The following is a 19,664-nucleotide window of genomic DNA, read 5'->3' on the forward strand; positions in this document are numbered from 1 at the left end:
CTACATCTTTATTATTTATTATTATTTGATCAATGCAAATGTACTATCCAGTGTGTGAATATGAAATGCATTAACTTTGATTTCGTCAAGTGAATTAAAGTAACAAAATTGTTGAGTGTAGAATGATGGACCCATCCTTTAAATAAGGATACAATTAAATATAAATAATTGCCATTCAAAAAATTGGGTTAGAAAAATACCACAAAATTTTGAACTACATTGTAAGAAGTAACTTTTTTTTTCTTATAATTATCATAAAATATAAAGAAAGTAAACATAATTCATTAATTCTAGGTGAGCCGTAGCTACAAGTACTTCTACCTTCAAAAAAGAGAACAAATATTTATTGATCAGATTATAACTAGATACTTGCATGAATAGGAAAAAAAATTTGATAATCGGTAAAGATTTGGAAAGCCACTTGAATGTGAAAAGATTTGAAACGCCACTTGGATGCGAAAAGAAAGGAAGCTGTAGAGGGTTCAAATGGGAAGATGAAACAAAAAGTACTTTATTTATCTCAAAAATATTGTTTTTTTAAGTATTTTAAATATTTGATAAAATTAATTAAATACAACTATTACAACATATATTATTGCATCCCTGTGCAATGCATGAATTCATTTCTAATATATCAAAATTTATAAGATAATCTATCGATTAGTTTAATCTAAGTATTTACTCGCTGAGATTTAGAACTAAACTGAAATGGTAGGTCAAGCATGTATAAAAAAACATTGAGTCACAAGCACACACACAAAGTAGACTTATCATAATACAAATCATCATTTGTATTGCCATGGCATTGTGCGTTAATTTTTGGAAGATCATACATGCATGGAAACATGGACCCCAAGTCCAAGATGAAGTTAGGAGGTCACATTCACCTTCACATTTACTCTTCTTGACTATTTCAAAGTCATCTGATGAAAGGGAAAGATGATGAGGTTGTGGAGTGCAATGAATAATGATTCCTCGTTCGAAAGTGAACATATTAAGAGTAAATTTATTGTTTAGATTGTTCGCCAATGCTTAGATTTATTTAGAAGGTGAATAAACAATATTTATAGTTTAATCAATATCTAATATCGAAATGTGATTTTACGTCAAATTTTGAGTAAATTTGATTTTTTTTATATAAAATATAATTTCATTAGACTTTTTAAATTTTTATTTTGAAGAAATAATTCATTTGGTAATTGGTATAAATATTTAAAAAAACTCTTAAACTATTTAAAAAATTTAAATAAATTTTTTTTTTTACATTCAATCAAATGTTTAAATTTTTATTGTATGTCAAATATGCCGTTATATGACTAATGCCAAATGAACTTTATTATTCTATGTTACGTGACATTGATGTAACTCTTCATATCATATAAACATAAAAATGAAAAATGACATTTTAATTAATAGCAATCAACCCTCTATTAGTCATAAAATCTTATTTAACTCAAAATAAAAATATTAAAATTTAATTAAATGTAATAAAAATAAAATTTTATTTAAATTTTTTAAATAATTTTATAAATGAGAATGCAAATAAAGTACAAGAGATATATCCCATTGAGTTTTTTGAAGTCAATTAAAAAAACAAAACATTAAAATGCAAAAGGAAAGAGCATTATATAATCATGTTTTTAAACTTGATTCCACTTTAAAGTAGTAGAAAATTTTTTCACTTGAACATTTATATCCAAAAATTGATGGATAATATTTTTTTCTTAAAGAGCGAAACTGTAATCCTCCCTTCCATCAAATGAAAAATGATAAATTTTTATTTAAATATAAATAAAAAATGAAATTTAAAATTTTATAAAATTAATTTGAAATTGGTTTTACTCTTTAATATTAAAAATCTTAACCTATAAGTCATGAGATTACTCTTTTTCAATGTTTTAAAAATTGAACTATTTAATTCAAAAAGAACATTTAGATAGTATAGACGTCGGACAGAGTAATATCTTATTAAACTAGGTCAAATCAAATTGAACCAATTTATATTAATACTTTAATATTTTTAAAAAAATCTTGTAAATGATGAGACTTGAATATTTAATTTAAAGATTTACTAATATCTTAATTACTAAGTTAAATTTGTTTATTTTATTATAATAATATCATTAATGAATAATGGGCCCATTATGATAACAGTTTAGACCCATTCAGGCCCAACCCAACTTCCCCGTTCCCAATTCCCTCCAATCCAATTTCTAAAAATTTCAACGTTTTCTTTCCACACTTCTCGAGGTCTTTCACCTGAAGAAAAACCCTAAAAAGGCTTCCACGAACGGCCTGAAATTCCCCAAATTCAAGAGTCGACTCGCCCCCCGAAAAGGTGAGTCACCACTTTTCTCTCACCTCCTCAGCATTCTATTGCATTCACTTTTTGTACTCCAGTTTTTAGCTCGAGTTTTTATGCATAAAATTCAGTGTTCAAGGCTCTAATTTTGATGTAGTTTTTGTTTCCTTTTTTTGTAACAATTGCTGATTTCTTTTTATTGTATACGATCAGAAAGGTAATTGGTTTTTGTTGTTAAAGTTGAATCTTTGTGAATCTTTCCGTTTAGTGATTCTCTAATTTCAAGTTATTTAGAAAGATGGAAATTTTGGAGATAACCAGGCAGTTTCTTTATGGGTTTTTCCATAGAACTGTGAAAAGATTAGAAATCCATTTGGTTTGATTGGGATGAGAAATTCATTTAGTTCAATGGAATTGCAGGGACGAGGAAATGCCTTTATATTGGATTGTGTATAAAATGGAAGTTGGTTTTGTGGTTTTGGCGGATTAGGAATTTTCATGGTTTTGGAAAGACTTTCAGAAGTTGATTTTGTTGGAGAAAGTAATAATGGAGACACCGGTTTCGGAAGGATTGGTATCGAAGAGGTCGTTGAGGAAGAAAGCTGGTTTGAAGAATTATGATGAGAATTTAATGGATGAGTTTATAGAGAAGCATATAGGTGGTTCATTTAGGAAAAAGAATAGAACAAAGGAGGAGTTGGAGAAAGAAACTGAAACTGAGGCTATGATAGCATTATCTTTGGGGTTCCCCATTGATGCGTTGCTTGAGGAGGAAATTAAAGCAGGGGTTGTAAGAGAATTAGGTGGAAAGGAGCAGAATGATTATATTGTTGTTAGGAATCATATCCTTACTCTGTGGAGGAGTAATGTACATATGTGGTTATTGAAGGGACAGATAAAAGAAACTGTGAGTAATGAATATGAACATTTGATGTCCGCAGCTTATGACTTTCTTCTGTATAATGGCTATATTAATTTTGGAGTATCACCAGCATTTTCCTCTTACATGTCAGAGGAGGCAAATGAGGGTTCTGTGATAATAGTTGGAGCTGGACTTGCTGGCTTGGCAGCGGCAAGGCAGCTGTTGTCATTTGGTTTTAAGGTTGTTATCTTGGAAGGGAGGAATCGACCTGGCGGAAGAGTTTATACTCAAAAGATGGGTAAGAAGGATAAACATGCTGCTGTGGATCTTGGTGGCAGTGTAATCACTGGTATCCATGCCAATCCTCTTGGAGTTCTGGCTAGGCAACTTTCTATTCCACTTCATAAGGTACGAGATAATTGCCCTTTGTACAGACCTGATGGCATGCCTGTTAATAAGGAAATTGACTCCAGGATTGAAATGATCTTTAACAAGTTGCTCGACAAAGTCATGGAATTGAGACAAATAATGGGTGGATTTGCAAATCATATTTCTCTGGGATCAGTTCTGGGAAAGCTCAGGCAGTTGTATGCTGTGGCTAGAAGTGAAGAGGAGAGAAAACTTCTTGAATGGCATCTTGCTAATTTGGAATATGCAAATGCAGGATGTCTTTCTGACTTGTCAGCTGCCTACTGGGACCAGGATGATCCTTATGAGATGGGTGGAGACCATTGTTTTCTTGCTGGAGGGAATTGGAGATTGATAAAAGCATTATGTGAAGGAATTCCCATAATCTATGGGAAAACCGTTGATGCTATTAGATACGGGAATGAAGGGGTTGAGGTTGTTGCTGGTGATCAAGCATTCCAAGCAGATATGGTTCTTTGCACTGTGCCTCTTGGAGTTTTGAAGAGAAAGACCATTAGATTTGAACCTGAGTTACCTCAAAGAAAGCTAGCAGCAATTGAGAGACTGGGTTTCGGGCTCCTGAATAAAGTTGCCATGGTTTTCCCCCATGTATTTTGGGGAGAAGACCTAGATACATTTGGATGTCTCAACGATACCAGCAATAATCGTGGGGAGTTTTTTTTATTCTACAGCTACCATACCGTTTCTGGAGGTCCAGTGTTGATTGCGCTGGTGGCTGGTGAAGCTGCACAAACATTTGAACGCACTGATCCTTCACTCTTGCTCCATCGTGTTTTAAGGAAACTTAGAGGTTCCATATATTTTTCCTAGAACTTATGACACTTGTCAACGAATTTCTTGCTCCCTTCATGCTTGTGCTCTAGGTATTTGTCCACTATCATCATTTGGAAACAAGCCTAATAATCTATTATTTTCTTGCAGGTATATATGGTCCAAAAGGTGTAGATGTGCCTGACCCCATACAAACAATTTGTACAAGATGGGGAATGACCCCTTTCTTATGGTTCGTACTCTCACGTTAGAGTACAGTCCTCGGTGGAGATTATGATATACTTGCAGAAAGTGTGGGGAACAGGTTGTCTTTGCTGGTGAAGCCACAACTAGGCAATATCCTGCCACCATGCATGGTGCCTATTTGAGTGGCTTAAGGGAAGCTTCGCGTATTCTCCGAGCCACAACAGGTCGCCAAAATAATATTAGGAGGTCTGTGCAGCAGAATGTTGGAACAAGCAGCAAGGTATTGGTGGAGCTGTTCAAGAGGCCTGATCTAGCCTTTGGAAACTTCTCATTTGTATTCAATCCATTAACAGAAGACGCTAATTCATTGGGGCTTTTGAGAGTTACTTTTGATAATTGCAAAGCTGATATGAGAAGGGTTTTGGAAAGCAGCAGTGGACCCCTACCAAATCAACCCTTGCAACTTTACACTACAATATCTTGTGAGCAGGCACATAAGCTAGAGCTGGTGACGGAGAAAATGAAAGTAAGTTGGTCTATTTGATAAATAATCTTGGACTAAAGCTTATGGGAGCTAATGCCCTTGGAAACATAGGTAACTCCTTGGTTACTAGCATTGCTAATGCGAGGAGGGTAGGGGCAGGAATCGCATATATACCCCACAGCAAAGTAAAGTCTAAGCATGCTATTGGTGTCATTGCATTGTGTATCTTTTTAGCATGAACTCTTGATGCATACTAGTGCTCCGTGAGAGGAAGGCTGGAAGGATAGTGTCTTCTCTGGTGCATGGTTCTGTGCATAATCTAGCCTGGTAGTTTATCCATTGACTTCAAGAGTAATGACTTCATCAGAGTTAGATCAGAGTTAGAAGTACTCAATTCTTTCTTAGCTGAAGCACAATTTTGTATCTGTTGATGGCCAAAACGGTGCCTGATTGTGGGACTCATTGGTCCATCATGTAGCTGTAGCAGTTTTCCGTCAGAAATTCTACTTGTACCAAGCAGCATATTAAAGCTGAGGTAAACAATCTAGAAAATCCTAAGAGATCGAAAGCCATGTATTTCCATAAGCAGACTCCAAGTTAAAACTTGTATTTTGTATTGTTTTTCCTAGGCCGTATGGTTCTCTGTTGTATCGTGTATGTTTTGTATATAAACCCTTCATCTTTGGTGCAAATATACATATTTCCCCTCCATGTGTGTATGATACAATTGACAGAAAAGCCTTGATTTCTTGCAATTACATTTTGTGACAAACTCAATATCTATGCAATGTACATTGCAGTAGCGGCTGCATCCAACCATACTCTTCTTTTCTGGATTTCTCACCTGCTTGATTAAGACATCTCTTTGCTTTAATTTTGATGTTCATGGTCATGAATTGCTGTGGTCCTGTTGGTAGGTTTCGTCTTTGGTGTTCTCTGGTAAACATACAAGGAACCAAATATAAAGATTTTTTGAATTTTGAATGATGCTAAATGTAATGGTTGGGTGTGCTAACCACAGATGTATAGTGGAAAGCTTAAGGACAGTTGTCATGTGCCTTAATTGTTCAATTTCAGTTGTTTGTGTGCGGTCACGTGTATGTCAAAAATGGATCATTGGGGATACAGCTTTGAAAGAAAGAGCTTTGGCTTTAATAGATTGGCTGTTTATCAAATAATATTCTTGCAGACCAAACCAACCAGTAGGTCAAAATTTAATTCAATTTAGCATCAATGATAAGAGATGGAATCAGTAAAAGTGGAATGATGAGAGGTTTTATTCAAAACCACGCAATGAAAGATTGGTTGGATAGCTCAACCTAAAAGTTTTTCCAACTTTCTACCAAAAGCATTGCTGAATCTGTGTCCTAAACACTCTAGAATCACTACTGAAAAACTCTCCAGTTGCAATTTGTCATTAGGAAAAGAGGGGAAGGCAGCCCCGATCAACTCTCAAGGAATCAGAGAAAGTATTTGATGATTGATCCAATGAGCAAACTGTACATGTTCTATGTCACGATCCACACCAACTTGAAAAGGTATCGTCCGTTTGGACCTATAGCTTCACAGATTTATCCCACAAAAAATATCTCAAAAGTTGAAGATGCTGGAGCACTTAAATACCCTGTTGTGCTCTAATACACAACTGATTGTAATTCACGGCTCTTTCTAGGGACCATGACACTGTACATCTGTTTTTAGTTGCAGGTGCAACTACTGACAGTTATTCCAGCTGCGTTCTGGCTAATGCCAGAGTCAAGACAGAAAAGAAAGCTAGGAAAAAGATCTAAAATCAAACTTGTAGCAACATAAAGAAACAAGCTGCAGCAAAGGAAACTACTTTATTAGCAACAGAAGCTAAAAATGTCTTTAAACTGAGGTGGGACTAGAGTGCCAATTCATAGCATTGCCCACTAGCAAAGTAAAACCTTAGTCCAGCCTGCTAAGATGTAAGAATTATTCTAAAGAAAACATTTAGAACAGCAAAGTCATTATAATCCTAAAACAAACATCCCAATAGAACTTCAAAGAACTCTAAATAGTCTTTTTTGCCTTTGCTGCTTCTGAAATGAAAGTTTGATAAAAGCATGAAAGGATGTTTTCCAAGCTCAAGGCTCTGCATTTTTCATGAAATCAACGCAAGTGCGGCACTTGCAATCCAGAAAGCGGCAGCTTAGGCACCCGAAACACACACAAGTAGTGCAACCTTGGCAGATTGGAGATTGAGGGCAGCCTCTGCTGCGTTTCCGACCTGCCCGCTCTTCCACAGTTTGGCAGTTGATCCTGAAAGCAATTGAACCAACAAATGCAAAGCTATTAGCAATTTGGCTGACTGGAAATGGACTATGTGATATGTTTTGGGTTCATATTTAGATATTAACTCTAAACTATAATATACTAAACAGAATGGTCAGAAGTTACAGATAGAACGTATATTGATTTCCTGTAATTGTTCATGTATAAGAGGGAAATGTAACATGGTTGATGCTTCAGTGTCAACTCTTAAACATCAGAAAACATTTAGGCAAGCAAAGTTTGGTTACCTCTTAAAACTCTACCTTGTCATAGAGAAAATGAACAAAACAAGACAGTTAAACAAGCCCTCATTATGGGCCACTCTGATATTGGCTAGCAAAATGACAAGGTAAAGCTCAATCAAATTACTTTGGGATATACATTTTCTATCAAGTTTCAGTCAATTTGGCAGCAGAAAACCAGCTACAGGTCACTGATATCTATTTGAGACTAAAAGGTTTTAAGTTAATAAAACAAAATCCTTCTCTATATAAAAGACTCAAGAGAGTTAAAGAAGTTTTCTGGTGGATTTTCACTATGACACTATGTTTTGTTCAGTTAAAAATAAACCAGTAAATCTACAATGCTAAAGTGGCTGATCAAATCATAGCCATGACAGGTATGCTGCAAATCATTTAGAAGCCTAGTTTCCTTTTAATCTATCAAGTAATAAGAAAGAAATCTAATATTAGTATCATACAAGAGCAGAACCAAGATCATGCCTGCTATTATATCCTGGCCATACTAGAGCTACATGGCCGATAAAGTAACTTACACCAACAGGAATGATATGACAGAAAAATGAACAGGTCCAGGGCCTTGCAGTAGGCGTTTATGCATGTTATGTCTCTTTTCTGACTCTTTCTGACAGATAAAACTAATGCTATGAAAACAAATTGCAGAAAAATGGATTCATTCATCAAACTTATTTAGATAAAATACTCTACAAGATCAGATTTTAATTATGACATTAAAAATTGTTTATAGTTTTCTTTCTAATTTAGACCACAACTGACGCTGGAACTTACTTGTCATATGGCCAGTTCTCACAACTCCACCTTCTGGTAATCAAAGCATCATGGTAATTCCTGCATTCCTCTTTAGTCCGGAGACGAAACCTGCGTTCTTTCTTACACTTTGAGCAACTAATGAACTCATCGCGATGACAAAGGCGCTTAGGTTGCAACCCACTTGCTCCATTTGAAGCATGCTTGTAATATTTCAGGAGAACAGTTCTGCACAAGGAACCTTCTTGTCGTTCCGGACCACCCAAATCTGGTTCTTCCATTTCCTTGTTCCTTCTTTTCCAGAATGCTTTCCGAAGTCATAGGGACTCAGTTTGTCTTCTTATCAAGAGTTGCCATCCATTGGTTAGACAAAAAGACATGGGGTAGAGGTGCAACTCAACCACTCAAGTACTAAATTAATGCACAATTTTGTATAGAAAAGAACAAAGAAACTACAACTTGAAGCTCTGGTTAATCTCCAAGTTCTAATCAATCAGGCTTAAAGTAATTAACTTGCTTCAATACTATAGAGTAGAAAACAAAAAGAAAGAAAGAATCATGGGATTTTTCCATTGATTAACAGCTATGATTTTGAGAAATTCAATTTCATGAAAAGTATAGAGAATCTTTTGCAGCATGTCTTGTACTATATATGTTAAAAGCTGCATGACATTGACAGATATAGGTGAACCATTTAGTACATGCAATGCAAGGACTTCACCAATGAAAGTTATTACACAAAGATCCTATAGGTCTGCCAATGATCAGTTTCATGTATAAAATATAAATGAACACACAATTGAATAAATGAACATCAACGTGGTGAAAACATGAAGTTGCATTAAGAAACAAAATTAAAGAACTCTGTAGTCATTCATTAATAACACAGGGAAAAAAGAAAAAGAAGAAGGAAATAATAGTGATTTACCTCCACAAGTCGGTGTGCATTCACAGGATATGAGAAATCGGCCATTAGAGAAAACCCTAAGCTTCCCTACGGTATCACCATATTTCTTGCTTGTGCAGCCAACCTTAACCTCAATGTAATTGGATCCTTTCTTGAATCCCTCCATGCTTTTCAACTCTTGGTCAGCCAGCATGTTTGACACACTGAAAGAGAACCCTAAACACCACTGTCAGGAACTATTGGAAACACAAATATGCAAAGACAAAAGCTTAAAAGATTTTGTCAGCTGACAGGAAATTGAAAGGAACCAATGTCGGGATATATTAATGTAGATTTTGATGTTAGAAAGCAAAGGGTATTTAAAGGATTCTAGTAAGAGAAAGGATACTTATATATATATATATATATATATATATATATATATATAACACTATGTGTCCTAAACCTTAAACGAAGACATGCAAGGTCCAGAGGGTATCAAACTCTGGTTATGGTTAAGAAACCGAAACTCACTCATCAAAGACATGTCAACAAGCATGCAAGAAAGCCAAAACGTGGAAAAGATGGGGCGGAGAGAGAGATGGGAAGTTGGCCAAAGGAAGATTGACAAATGTTAAAACTCTCTAGTTGCATGAAGTGACAACAAAAAATATAGCAGCAGCATGTGCACATATATACATATACACATATTCGAATTATTTAAATTTTATTCTATTATTTACACTTAAGTTAATTAAGTTAAATTATTATTTTATAAATTTTTGTTACTTTCGATTTCGATCCTTGTGAATGAATTGTTTGTCATGAAAAATAGCAACAATGTTTAAGAAACCAATTTTTCTAAAGAGTTATGACATTAGAAAATAAGATTTAAGTTTATTATGATAATGAACAAAATCTAAGGGGAAAAACTACTCTTTAAAAGAAATAATATATATATATATATATATATATATATATAAGTTTCAATAGAGATGGATGAACACTACTCAAAGAGTTTGATATCTAATAAGACTTCCATAAATAAAAAAAAAAAAAAGAACTTAGGGGAAAATTAGATGAAAAACCCATTGATCCTAAAAATTCTAATTGTTATAATTCAAACCCCAAAACATTTATATTTGGAACTGCATATATTGACCTTGACCTACAAAATATCAAAGAAGAAATGTAGGGAAATTTAATTTGTTTTCAATATATCAAGAAATTATTAAGGGTCAAACATCGTGACATAAAAAATAAATTAATATATTGCATCATACATGGTACTTCTTTGTTAAAAATTTTATTTTACAACAAAGTAAAATCATGGTACCCAAAATGCACATAGATATCATTCTTTTACAAACAATGAGTAGATCCTTTCATTTCTCTAAGACTATTGTCCACAACACTTGAATACAATATATAAATATATATATATATATATATATGTATATTCAATTTGGTTAAGAAATTGATAGATCCCTTTTTTATATAATTACATGGATTATTATCCTATCAGATGATGTAAAACAGACATGATAGATCTTTCTAAACCTTTTCATTCATAATAATTAATTAAAAAATACTACAAAATTTAAAAAAAACCCTATATATGTTACATCTCAATCATCAAGTCATCATTTAATATAAGAATGGATGATCAATTCTCACTCAATCTATGCTTCTAAGAATTTGTCATTTGCAAATAGGAAAAAATAAACAGTTGAATATCTTAACACATATCTAGATAATTTAAGAGATAATAGTTATGAGTAAATGGTGAATAAGAAAATCTGCTTCTAAAAATTTATCATTTGCAAATAGGAAAAAATAAACAGTTAAATATCTTAACACATATCTAGATAATTTAAGAGGTAGTAGTTAGAGTAAATGGTGAATAAGAAAATCTAGCACCAAAATTTTCAACAAATCAAGAGGCAATACTTATGAGTAAATGGTGAATAAAAAAATCTAGTACCAAAATTTTCAACAAATCAAAATACAAAGCTTGATTGTAACAGATGTTAGAAATTAAATTTGCAATTAAATAACAGCATTCATATTGAGAAATCTCACAAAATGATATTCATTACATAACTTTGAACAGAGATAATGAAAATAAGATTGAAGAAATGGAAGAGTGACCTTGTATTGATCTTCGATAGGAATCTTGCCCCGGAGCTCCCTCTGTATTGTAAAACCTAATCGAATTTTTATTCTATCTGAGCAATAGAGTCAGTGACAGTGCTTCGAATTTATAAGTAGGCAAATTAATTGATATCTCTGTAAATAGATGTAAAATTGGAATCTTATCTGTCAAATCAATCTACATAGATATGAAAATCCACCCTAAATGGACCTGAATATAATGTCATTTACTCGGTTGCCTTAGTATAGAATCTACCAAATAAGAAATGTGGTAGGTGAAAAGCGTAACGTCACTGAGTACGTTGTAGACAGAATGTACTCTACTACATGTCAACGTGTTTTTTCATGAAACAAATGCATGTACAGAGCAAAGGTAATAAAGTTGACAGATACGAGTGATATACCTTCCATTTCGAAATTCAAAATTTAATTAATTTGATTTATTCTAACAAAAGTTCAAATAAAATTACTATTGACCAATCCATAGCTTATATATTCTATGTTGTTCAACTCTAATGGTGATTAATAATATATGTGAATGCTTAGAATAAAACAAACTCATAATAAGTCTCATTCAAATAAACACAAAAGCAATAGTTTAATTTGGTTATTAATGCTACTTAATGAATTTTAAAAGAGTTTGTCTTTATCTAGTAAAATTTAATTTGGAGTTTTTTATGTGATCAATGAGTTTTTTATGTGATAATTTGTCCAGTGAGAGTTCTACGTCAATAAAAAGTTAAGTAAACTCTGATACCACTTGTTATATGCTCACATTTTTAGCTTAAAAGACATACCTATCAAATAGAAGAATGCCCTTATTCATAAAATTAAAACTAGACTTTGATACTATTAGTTTGAGCTCACATTTTTCATCTAAAAGTTATTCTTATTAGGTGAAAAAAGATCTGAATTCATAAAGTCAAATCTTATTTTATCTCTTATGATGTAAAATTCATTGCACTGGTACTTTCATTTATTACAGAGAGAGATTCACTTTAATTCATGTTTACATTAATTTTAGAATCTCTTATAAGAAGATTTCACTATTTTAATAGATTCTGATACCACTTGTCTCAACTCTAATATAATTCATGAAAGAGTTATACATTAATGAAGGTTTTGGTAAGCTTTGATACCATTTGTCATATATTTACATTTACAATTGAAAAGTATATTTGTAGATTCTGATATCATTTATCTTGACTCTAATATATTTCATGAAAGAGTTCGAAGGTTTGGGTAGGTTCTGATACCACTTATCATATATTGACAATTACAATTGAAAAATATATTTGTAAGTTCTGATACCACTTATGTTGACTCTAATATATTTTATGAAAGGATCTTACATTAATAAAGGTTTAAGTAAGCTCTACTATCACTTATCATAGATCTATATTTACAATTAAAAATCATGTTTATCTCGACTCCAGTATCTCCCATAAAAGAATTTTACACTAGTAAAAATTTGAGTAAATTTTGATACCACTTATTATAAATTCACATTTACAACTAACAAACATGTTTATTAAGTGAAATAAAACTTTTATATAAATATCCAAGACTCATTACATCTTTTATTAATGTGATATTAATAATATTTTATCTCATCTAATTGTATAATGCTTTCATTGTATGACTTTTTCACTTACAGAAGAAAGAAACACATTTTGATTTAGACTTACTTTAATTGATGTAAATGAAAAATTTAGTAAGTTCTGATACAACTTATAATAGATTTATATTTTTAACTTAAAATATTTAACTTTTATTGTCTGTTTGGTTTGACTTATATTTAACTTATCTATTGTTTAAAAGTAGAAGCTGGATTAAACAGATTTCGTAAAAAGCTATTAAAAAATAATTTTTTTAAAAAAATAAAATATAAAGAAAAAAAGTTTAAAAAAAGCTGTAATTAGGAACTTTCTCTTCTCTCTTTTTTTTTAAAAAAAATACGTCAGCTTATTAGGAGAGTTATTTTTTCCCACAAAAATCCTCTCTCAAAAAAATACTCCTCATTTTCTCCCTATCGATCTCTTTCACCTCTCTTTTTTTTTGCAAATCAGGTTTTTTTTGTTCTTACAAAAATTAAAAGAAACAAAAACCAAAAAATCAAAACTACATTAAAGTATTATTTTTTTTAGTTTTATTTTTTATTTTATTTTTTATCATTCTTTTTTTTTTGAGGTTTTGAAAACTCTCTTTATTATTTGATATTTTTCAATTTATTATTTGATATGATAATTATGTGATATTTATTTGTTATTAACTTTTTTTCATGTATGTAATATTTATTGATTATGATTGAAATAAGTCAAATAGATTTGTTCATGTTAATAATTTATTCGTGTCAAATAGGTATGATAATAGTACTTTTTCTAAGGCATATAAGACTTGGTCATCTCTATCTTCGGCCATTATATATGTAGTGAATTGTTCATGTTAATAATCTGATTTCCTTGTTAACGGAATTGATTTAGAGAGATAGGAATTGACACAAGAACATTAACACAGCTGCACTCCCAAGCCAATGCATTATGGTAGAACGTTGTGTGCTCATAAATTAACAGGTTAACCTAATATACATCAAATTAGGTTGTAGTCAACTGATAAGGGTTAAACTATCAACCACCCATTCCATTGCTTTATGTGTATGTTTTAATCTTTAAGTTTGTTATAAGCTAATATTACCCCCATAATAAGTTTCATGATGTCATGCTGTATGAATAATTTTTGTTTTCTTCTTCATCCCTTATGGTTACAATATTTTAGCACATACAAAAACTTCAAACTTTATAAAAGAGACATATTAGGTTAATGTAGAAAATACTAAATTAGCTTCATCACATTATATGAATCAAATAACAATTCTCCAATAACTATAAGATATTAATTAACCTTTATGGTAATTTTAACCAAAATTAGAGTTTATATAAATTATTTTGCAAACAGCTTATCTATAAAAAATAACTTATGAAAAGTAAATTTACCAAATAATTTTAACTTAATTTTAAAAGCTATTATTTTTTATAAGAGTTTTATAAAAGTTTTAAAAAAAAAAGCTAAGTCAAACATGCTCTTATTAAGCAGAGGAAGAAAGTTCTTGCACATAAATCCAAAGCTCTTCTTATCTTTTATTGATGTAAGATTTGTGATATTATGTTCGTGCATCACGTCAACTGTTTCAAAAAAAGTAAGCACAATATTTTAATCATGTTCCAAGTGAGTAAGAGGAGCAAGTAAAAGAGATTTGAAAAACTTATAAGTTAAATACTGTACATTTTATCATATTGATATTTTAGAGAAGTAAGTAATAATATACTTGAATCCCATATTGAATAGTTAGAGGATCTTGAAAATTTTATAAACAAATTACACACTAACAAGTTAACTTTTTGAAGAAAGAATAATGGTCTTGTGACATGTGCAATCGTACATACATATAAATTTAAAATTTTATTAAATATTAAATTACAATGTAATACATGCATACGTATGAAACTTGAATTGTAAAAATAGAAATTGAAAGAGAAAAATAATTGCATGCTAATAATAGTAATACTAGAGTGGTGCCCTCGCTTTGCATGAGAGTCACTTTTTTCAAATATTTATTATAAAAAATAATTTTAAATTATATAATATTATAAATAAAAGTAATAATCATAAAAAGAGTAATTTTAAACTTAAAAATACTATAGCTTTTTTAAAAAATAAAATTATTATAAATAATAGTAGTAATAATAAATTAGAGATAATTATTTCAAAATATCGATTTTAAAAAATTTTATTCATTCCTTGTTGTTAGAGAAAAGTTTTTAATTTAAATAATTTTTAATTTTTAAAAATATTTAATCTTTTTATATTTTAATATATGATGATATTAATATAATAATATTTTGTTAATTATATTAATTTTAATGACAAAGTAAAATTAGAATTGAGAAAATATAACATATTGAAAGTAATTAATTATTCATAATCTACATAATTTATATTATAAAATTATTAAAATAAAATGAATATAACTACACTTATTAAATTTTTTTAATTTGAATGATGAAATTTTATATATTATTTTCAATTTTAATTACCTCTTTTTAATCTTACACTTTTATAAGTATTTGGAACTAAACCACCTTGTGAAAATAACCTTGGGATTCCTCAATAATTTTGGTAAGTGATTATTAAATTTTATTCCATTAATTGTTTTATTTTTTATTCTTAACCCTTTTTTATAAGTAATTTCATAAATTTAATTCATGCAAAGTTGATCCGGGTTGGGCTTTGGTGGATCCAACCCACCTGCTCGTGTTTTGTAACCAACAAAACGACGTGGCTTTGATCTTTCTATAAAATCTTAACCTAACAGCCAACCCCGTTTCTCCCTTCTTCTTCTTCCACTGACCCTAGCAGCTAACCCTTTTCTCCTCTCTCCATATCTCGGTCCCCGGCGCCGTCGCCTTCGCCGTCCTAGGCGTTTCCGGCGACGGCTCCCTCTTTCCTTCCCTCTCCTCTTTTCTTCTCTTCTCCCTTTCTCGTGCCGCCAGATTCCTCTCTTTCTTCTTCTCGGGGCGCAAGGTCTCCTTCACTCTTAAAACTGCATAAATACCTGGAAACCTATCCTATCCGTATCACCCACCTCTCTCTCTCTTCTCTAAGAATCCATTAATTCAATTAATTTAATTCAATAATTGTCATTTAATTTTAGTTTCGTTTGTACTCTTTATGCATTCATGCTCCTTTCTTCTGCAATAAGTGCTCTGGAAAATAAATAATCTGTGCTGAATTGAATCTGGAATTGATTTATTTTGTATTTAATGAGTTGCTTTTAATTCTTCCAAAACGTGTTAGATTTAGTTTTAACATCATGGGTGATTTTGAAGGGATTGGATAGAGTCTACCTTCACATTATTGGATTTTGCGTTATTGGGAAGTTAAAGGCTGGTTTTTTGGTAATCCAGGACAGGTGTCATTACCCTGTAGAGAGACAATTTTAATATTTGTTATATATTATCCTATTTTATCTTATTAAAAAAGTGGAAAGGGAAATCTTAAAGGAAGATCTGTGAAGACTCTGAAAAAACCACAGTAACTCGTTGAAGATGTTGGTCTTATCCTGCGCTACACCTGGTTATACCATGCACTCTCTCAAATCTTCAATGCCCAGGTCTACAGCAATTCGTTCAAGCTTTAATTGTGACCACCCTTTTGTCCCAGAGGTATTCGTATCCTAGAAACTCTGCTTTCTTTTCTCGAAATGTTTATTTTAGTTGCTGAAAATGAACATGAACAAGAAGCAGTTAAAAAACTCAGTAGAAGGCCAACCTTTTTCATCATGGGAACCATTTATATATGTAAATACAAGAACCCATTGTTGCAAATATGTAAACAGTTAAAGTTCTTTGCTTATTTTATGAGAAATGAAGACACTTTGTAAGCTTTGGTTTTCCTAGGAAACAGTAAAAAAAATTGGTTTTGTTAAGAACCCATTATGGGACCAAGTTAGTGCTTTTTGGATGTCTGTTAAGGAATTTTAAGGAACTTTATTTTCAGTTTTAAACTGAAAGACTTAATTGAAGAAGCAGTGTAAAGAGCATTCAACGTTGAATCTTTTGAATTCTGAGTCCGGTTTATGAGATAATATGGGAATGTAGAGAACTAAACTGCTTTTACTGGGCAATCAAACAGAGCTTGTAACTTGTTGCTTGCTAATAAGATGCACAGTCAAGTATTCATAGAGATTGAATTGTTAGCGCAAATTCCTAGTTTTGATTGCTAACTATGTAGCCTAGCATTTGTGTCAAGCTTTGAAAGCTTTATTGGAAATATCAACATTTGACATTGATGTAAATTCGCTTACATTTGCTATAAGCACTGAAGTATTCATGGACTTTGATGTGTCAGTACTAGTTCAAGTTTTGACTGCTGTAACATTGGTAGTGCTAACACCTAGAGTTGCTTTTTTTATCTGCACTGCAGGTTGCAAAAGCTGTGGATTCACTGTACTCAGAATTCAGAGCTGTGGACAATTTGGTAGCTTGCAATTCCTCCCGTGTTCTCAAAGCTTTTCAAAATGCTCGGGTTGGATCTCATGTAAGCACCCATTTTATTCAAAGTGGTTGATCACCTCCCCTGGCTTTCATGTTTCTGATACATGTTCCCTGCAGTTGAGAAACAATATCTTGCTTAAATGTGTTATTAAACATATCTTTAAGGCATCTTTTGCTCACACACACACACACAAGTGGGAGCATACAAGTGTCGATCCATGTATATGCATGGCATGTTATAATGTGCATATTTATCTCTAAAAGCAACCATCCAATTATTTAATCTGTTAATAATGCTGGAGGCATGGTGCTATGCTTATTTTGTAACCAGCACTTTGCTGGGTGTACTGGCTATGGTCATGATGAAGCTGGGGGACGAGAAGCACTTGACCAAGCATTTGCAGAAATTGTTGGGGCTGAGTCAGCAATAGTGCGTTCTCAGGTCTGTTAGATGTTGCCATTGTATCTTTGGATATTATGAGTTCTTAATAGCTGCCACTAATTCTTGTTAATCCTCTTGGCTCTTTTGCCACCAGTTCTTCTCAGGTACTCATGCCATCACTTGTGCACTGTTTGCTTTTCTAAGGCCAGGGGATGAGGTATGCTATCTTGGCTAATTATCTTGGTAGTTTATGATGTTCAATAGCTGCTTTTCCAATCAGAATATGGTCTGGATTAATATTATTGTCAGCTTTTGGCAGTGGCTGGTGCTCCTTATGACACCTTAGAGGAAGTTATTGGAAAGAGGGATTCTCATGAACTGGGTTCCCTGAAAGATTTTGGAGTGATGTATCGGGAACTTCCTGTATGTTGCTAATAACCATTCAGAATAAGTTTCAGCTTCTGGTTGTGAATTCTTTCTCAGATTGATGTTCTTACAGCTTGCTGAAGATGGTGGACTGGACTGGGATACACTTGCAGGTGCTTTGAGACCTCACACGAAATGTGCACTGATACAAAGGTCATGTGGTTATTCATGGCGTCGGAGTTTAAGTGTAAATGAGATAGGGAGGGCAATAAAGATAATAAAGGTAATCTTTTTATATTCAGAGAAAATGATGGAAACTCTATTGAATTTGTCATTGAAGTGACCTTATTGCAGCAATAAAATCTCTGAAGGTCTAGGCTTGAATATGTTGTCCTCTGCATTGCATGGTTTTTGCTTGGCTTAATCATTGAAAGCTTGGTTTCTTGTGGTGACAACTGGAATCTGGACAAAATAAAGTTGCAACTTACATTTTTACTATTCTAAATATTCAGATCATTTGAACCACTGTTAAGTTGTGTTGTTATTGCCTTGCGTGGAATATTAATTTTAGTTCATTAATGTATTTATTCATTATTCACTTCTGTCTGAAAGGGGGAACAAGGAAGTAAAATATATAGAAAGAAGAGTTCTGGGATATTTTCTTGAAACTTTTTTATATGTTAGTGTCTTGTTTATTTACTAATGCAAATAACCATGTCTGTTTTTCTTGTTAGTTTGGTATTCATAATATTTTCACCCAGTTAATGTTCCATCTCTTTTGTATGAACAGATGCAGAACCCTGACTGCTTGGTCATGGTGGATAACTGCTATGGTGAATTTGTGGAAGGCATTGAACCTCCAATGGTGGTAGGTGGAATATTTCACATTGCTTTTTTTCTGGAGAAGGTCCAATGGTTTCATTAATGGTGGGGTAGGGTGCAGATTTGATTGCAGGAAGTTTGATAAAGAATCCTGGTGGAACTATTGCACCATGTGGTGGATATGTTGCGGGGAGAAAACAGTGGGTTGATGCTGCAGCAGCTCGTCTCTCAGCACCTGGTCTGGGGGTTGACTGTGGCTCAACCCCTGGTGACATTATGCGAGCCCTTTTCCAGGGTTTGTTCCTTGCACCACAAATGGTTGGTGAGGCAATTAAGGTACATGCTGAACGTTCTTAGCCCCCCAACCTTTCGTTTTTTGCCCCTACCATGTGGCAATGAAGCACATATGTTTCTTTAATTCCAGGGAACCTTTCTGGTTTCTGAAGTTATGGCTTCTGAAGGGTATAAGGTGCAGCCACTTCCTCGTGTCCCTCGTCATGATACAGTACAGGTTTACTATCTGTCTGTTCCTTGTTTGGCTAATTATTCGAAGAAATGAGATAGGAGATGATCTGTTATAAAAGTATCTCTCTTTTAGCAAACAGTATTGGTTTTACATTCTATTCAGTTCATCAATATTTTCATCTTGCCAAGTGTTTTCTACA

General features: G+C 32.5%; 2 protein-coding genes and 1 pseudogene across 3 annotated transcripts; 2 read left to right on the top strand and 1 right to left on the bottom strand.

Annotated features, from left to right (window-relative positions):
* The first annotated feature begins 2,237 nt into the window (after positions 1-2,237).
* Positions 2,238-5,794, top strand: LDL2 (LSD1-like2). The gene is given in 8 exon segments (XM_021433086.2): positions 2,238-2,338; positions 2,723-4,383; positions 4,515-4,581; positions 4,583-4,623; positions 4,626-4,670; positions 4,673-5,059; positions 5,062-5,178; positions 5,181-5,794. Coding segments are annotated over 7 exon segments (2,241 nt in total). The 5' UTR covers positions 2,238-2,338; positions 2,723-2,849; the 3' UTR covers positions 5,231-5,794.
* Positions 5,795-7,007: 1,213 nt separating this feature from the next.
* Positions 7,008-9,839, bottom strand: LOC110419898 (protein ULTRAPETALA 1-like; annotated as a pseudogene). The gene is made up of 4 exons (XR_016351414.1): positions 9,757-9,839; positions 9,265-9,459; positions 8,358-8,675; positions 7,008-7,317 (listed from the first exon to the last, which is right to left on the bottom strand). The product of XR_016351414.1 is annotated as a protein ULTRAPETALA 1-like (transcript).
* Positions 9,840-15,775: 5,936 nt separating this feature from the next.
* Positions 15,776-19,612, top strand: LOC110419464 (uncharacterized). Its single transcript, XM_021432530.2, has 9 exons — positions 15,776-16,598; positions 17,359-17,472; positions 17,761-17,871; positions 17,966-18,028; positions 18,121-18,234; positions 18,311-18,460; positions 18,968-19,045; positions 19,114-19,335; positions 19,424-19,612. The coding sequence occupies exons 1-9, from the start codon at positions 16,482-16,484 to the stop codon at positions 19,556-19,558; spliced, it is 1,104 nt and encodes a 367-aa protein (XP_021288205.1). The 5' UTR covers positions 15,776-16,481; the 3' UTR covers positions 19,559-19,612.
* The last annotated feature ends 52 nt before the right edge of the window (positions 19,613-19,664 follow it).

Source organism: Theobroma umbraticum, unplaced genomic scaffold, assembly GCF_002168275.2.
Source record: "Theobroma umbraticum cultivar Fairchild unplaced genomic scaffold, ASM216827v3 scaffold_67.0, whole genome shotgun sequence".
Taxonomy (NCBI): Eukaryota; Viridiplantae; Streptophyta; class Magnoliopsida; order Malvales; family Malvaceae; genus Theobroma; species Theobroma umbraticum.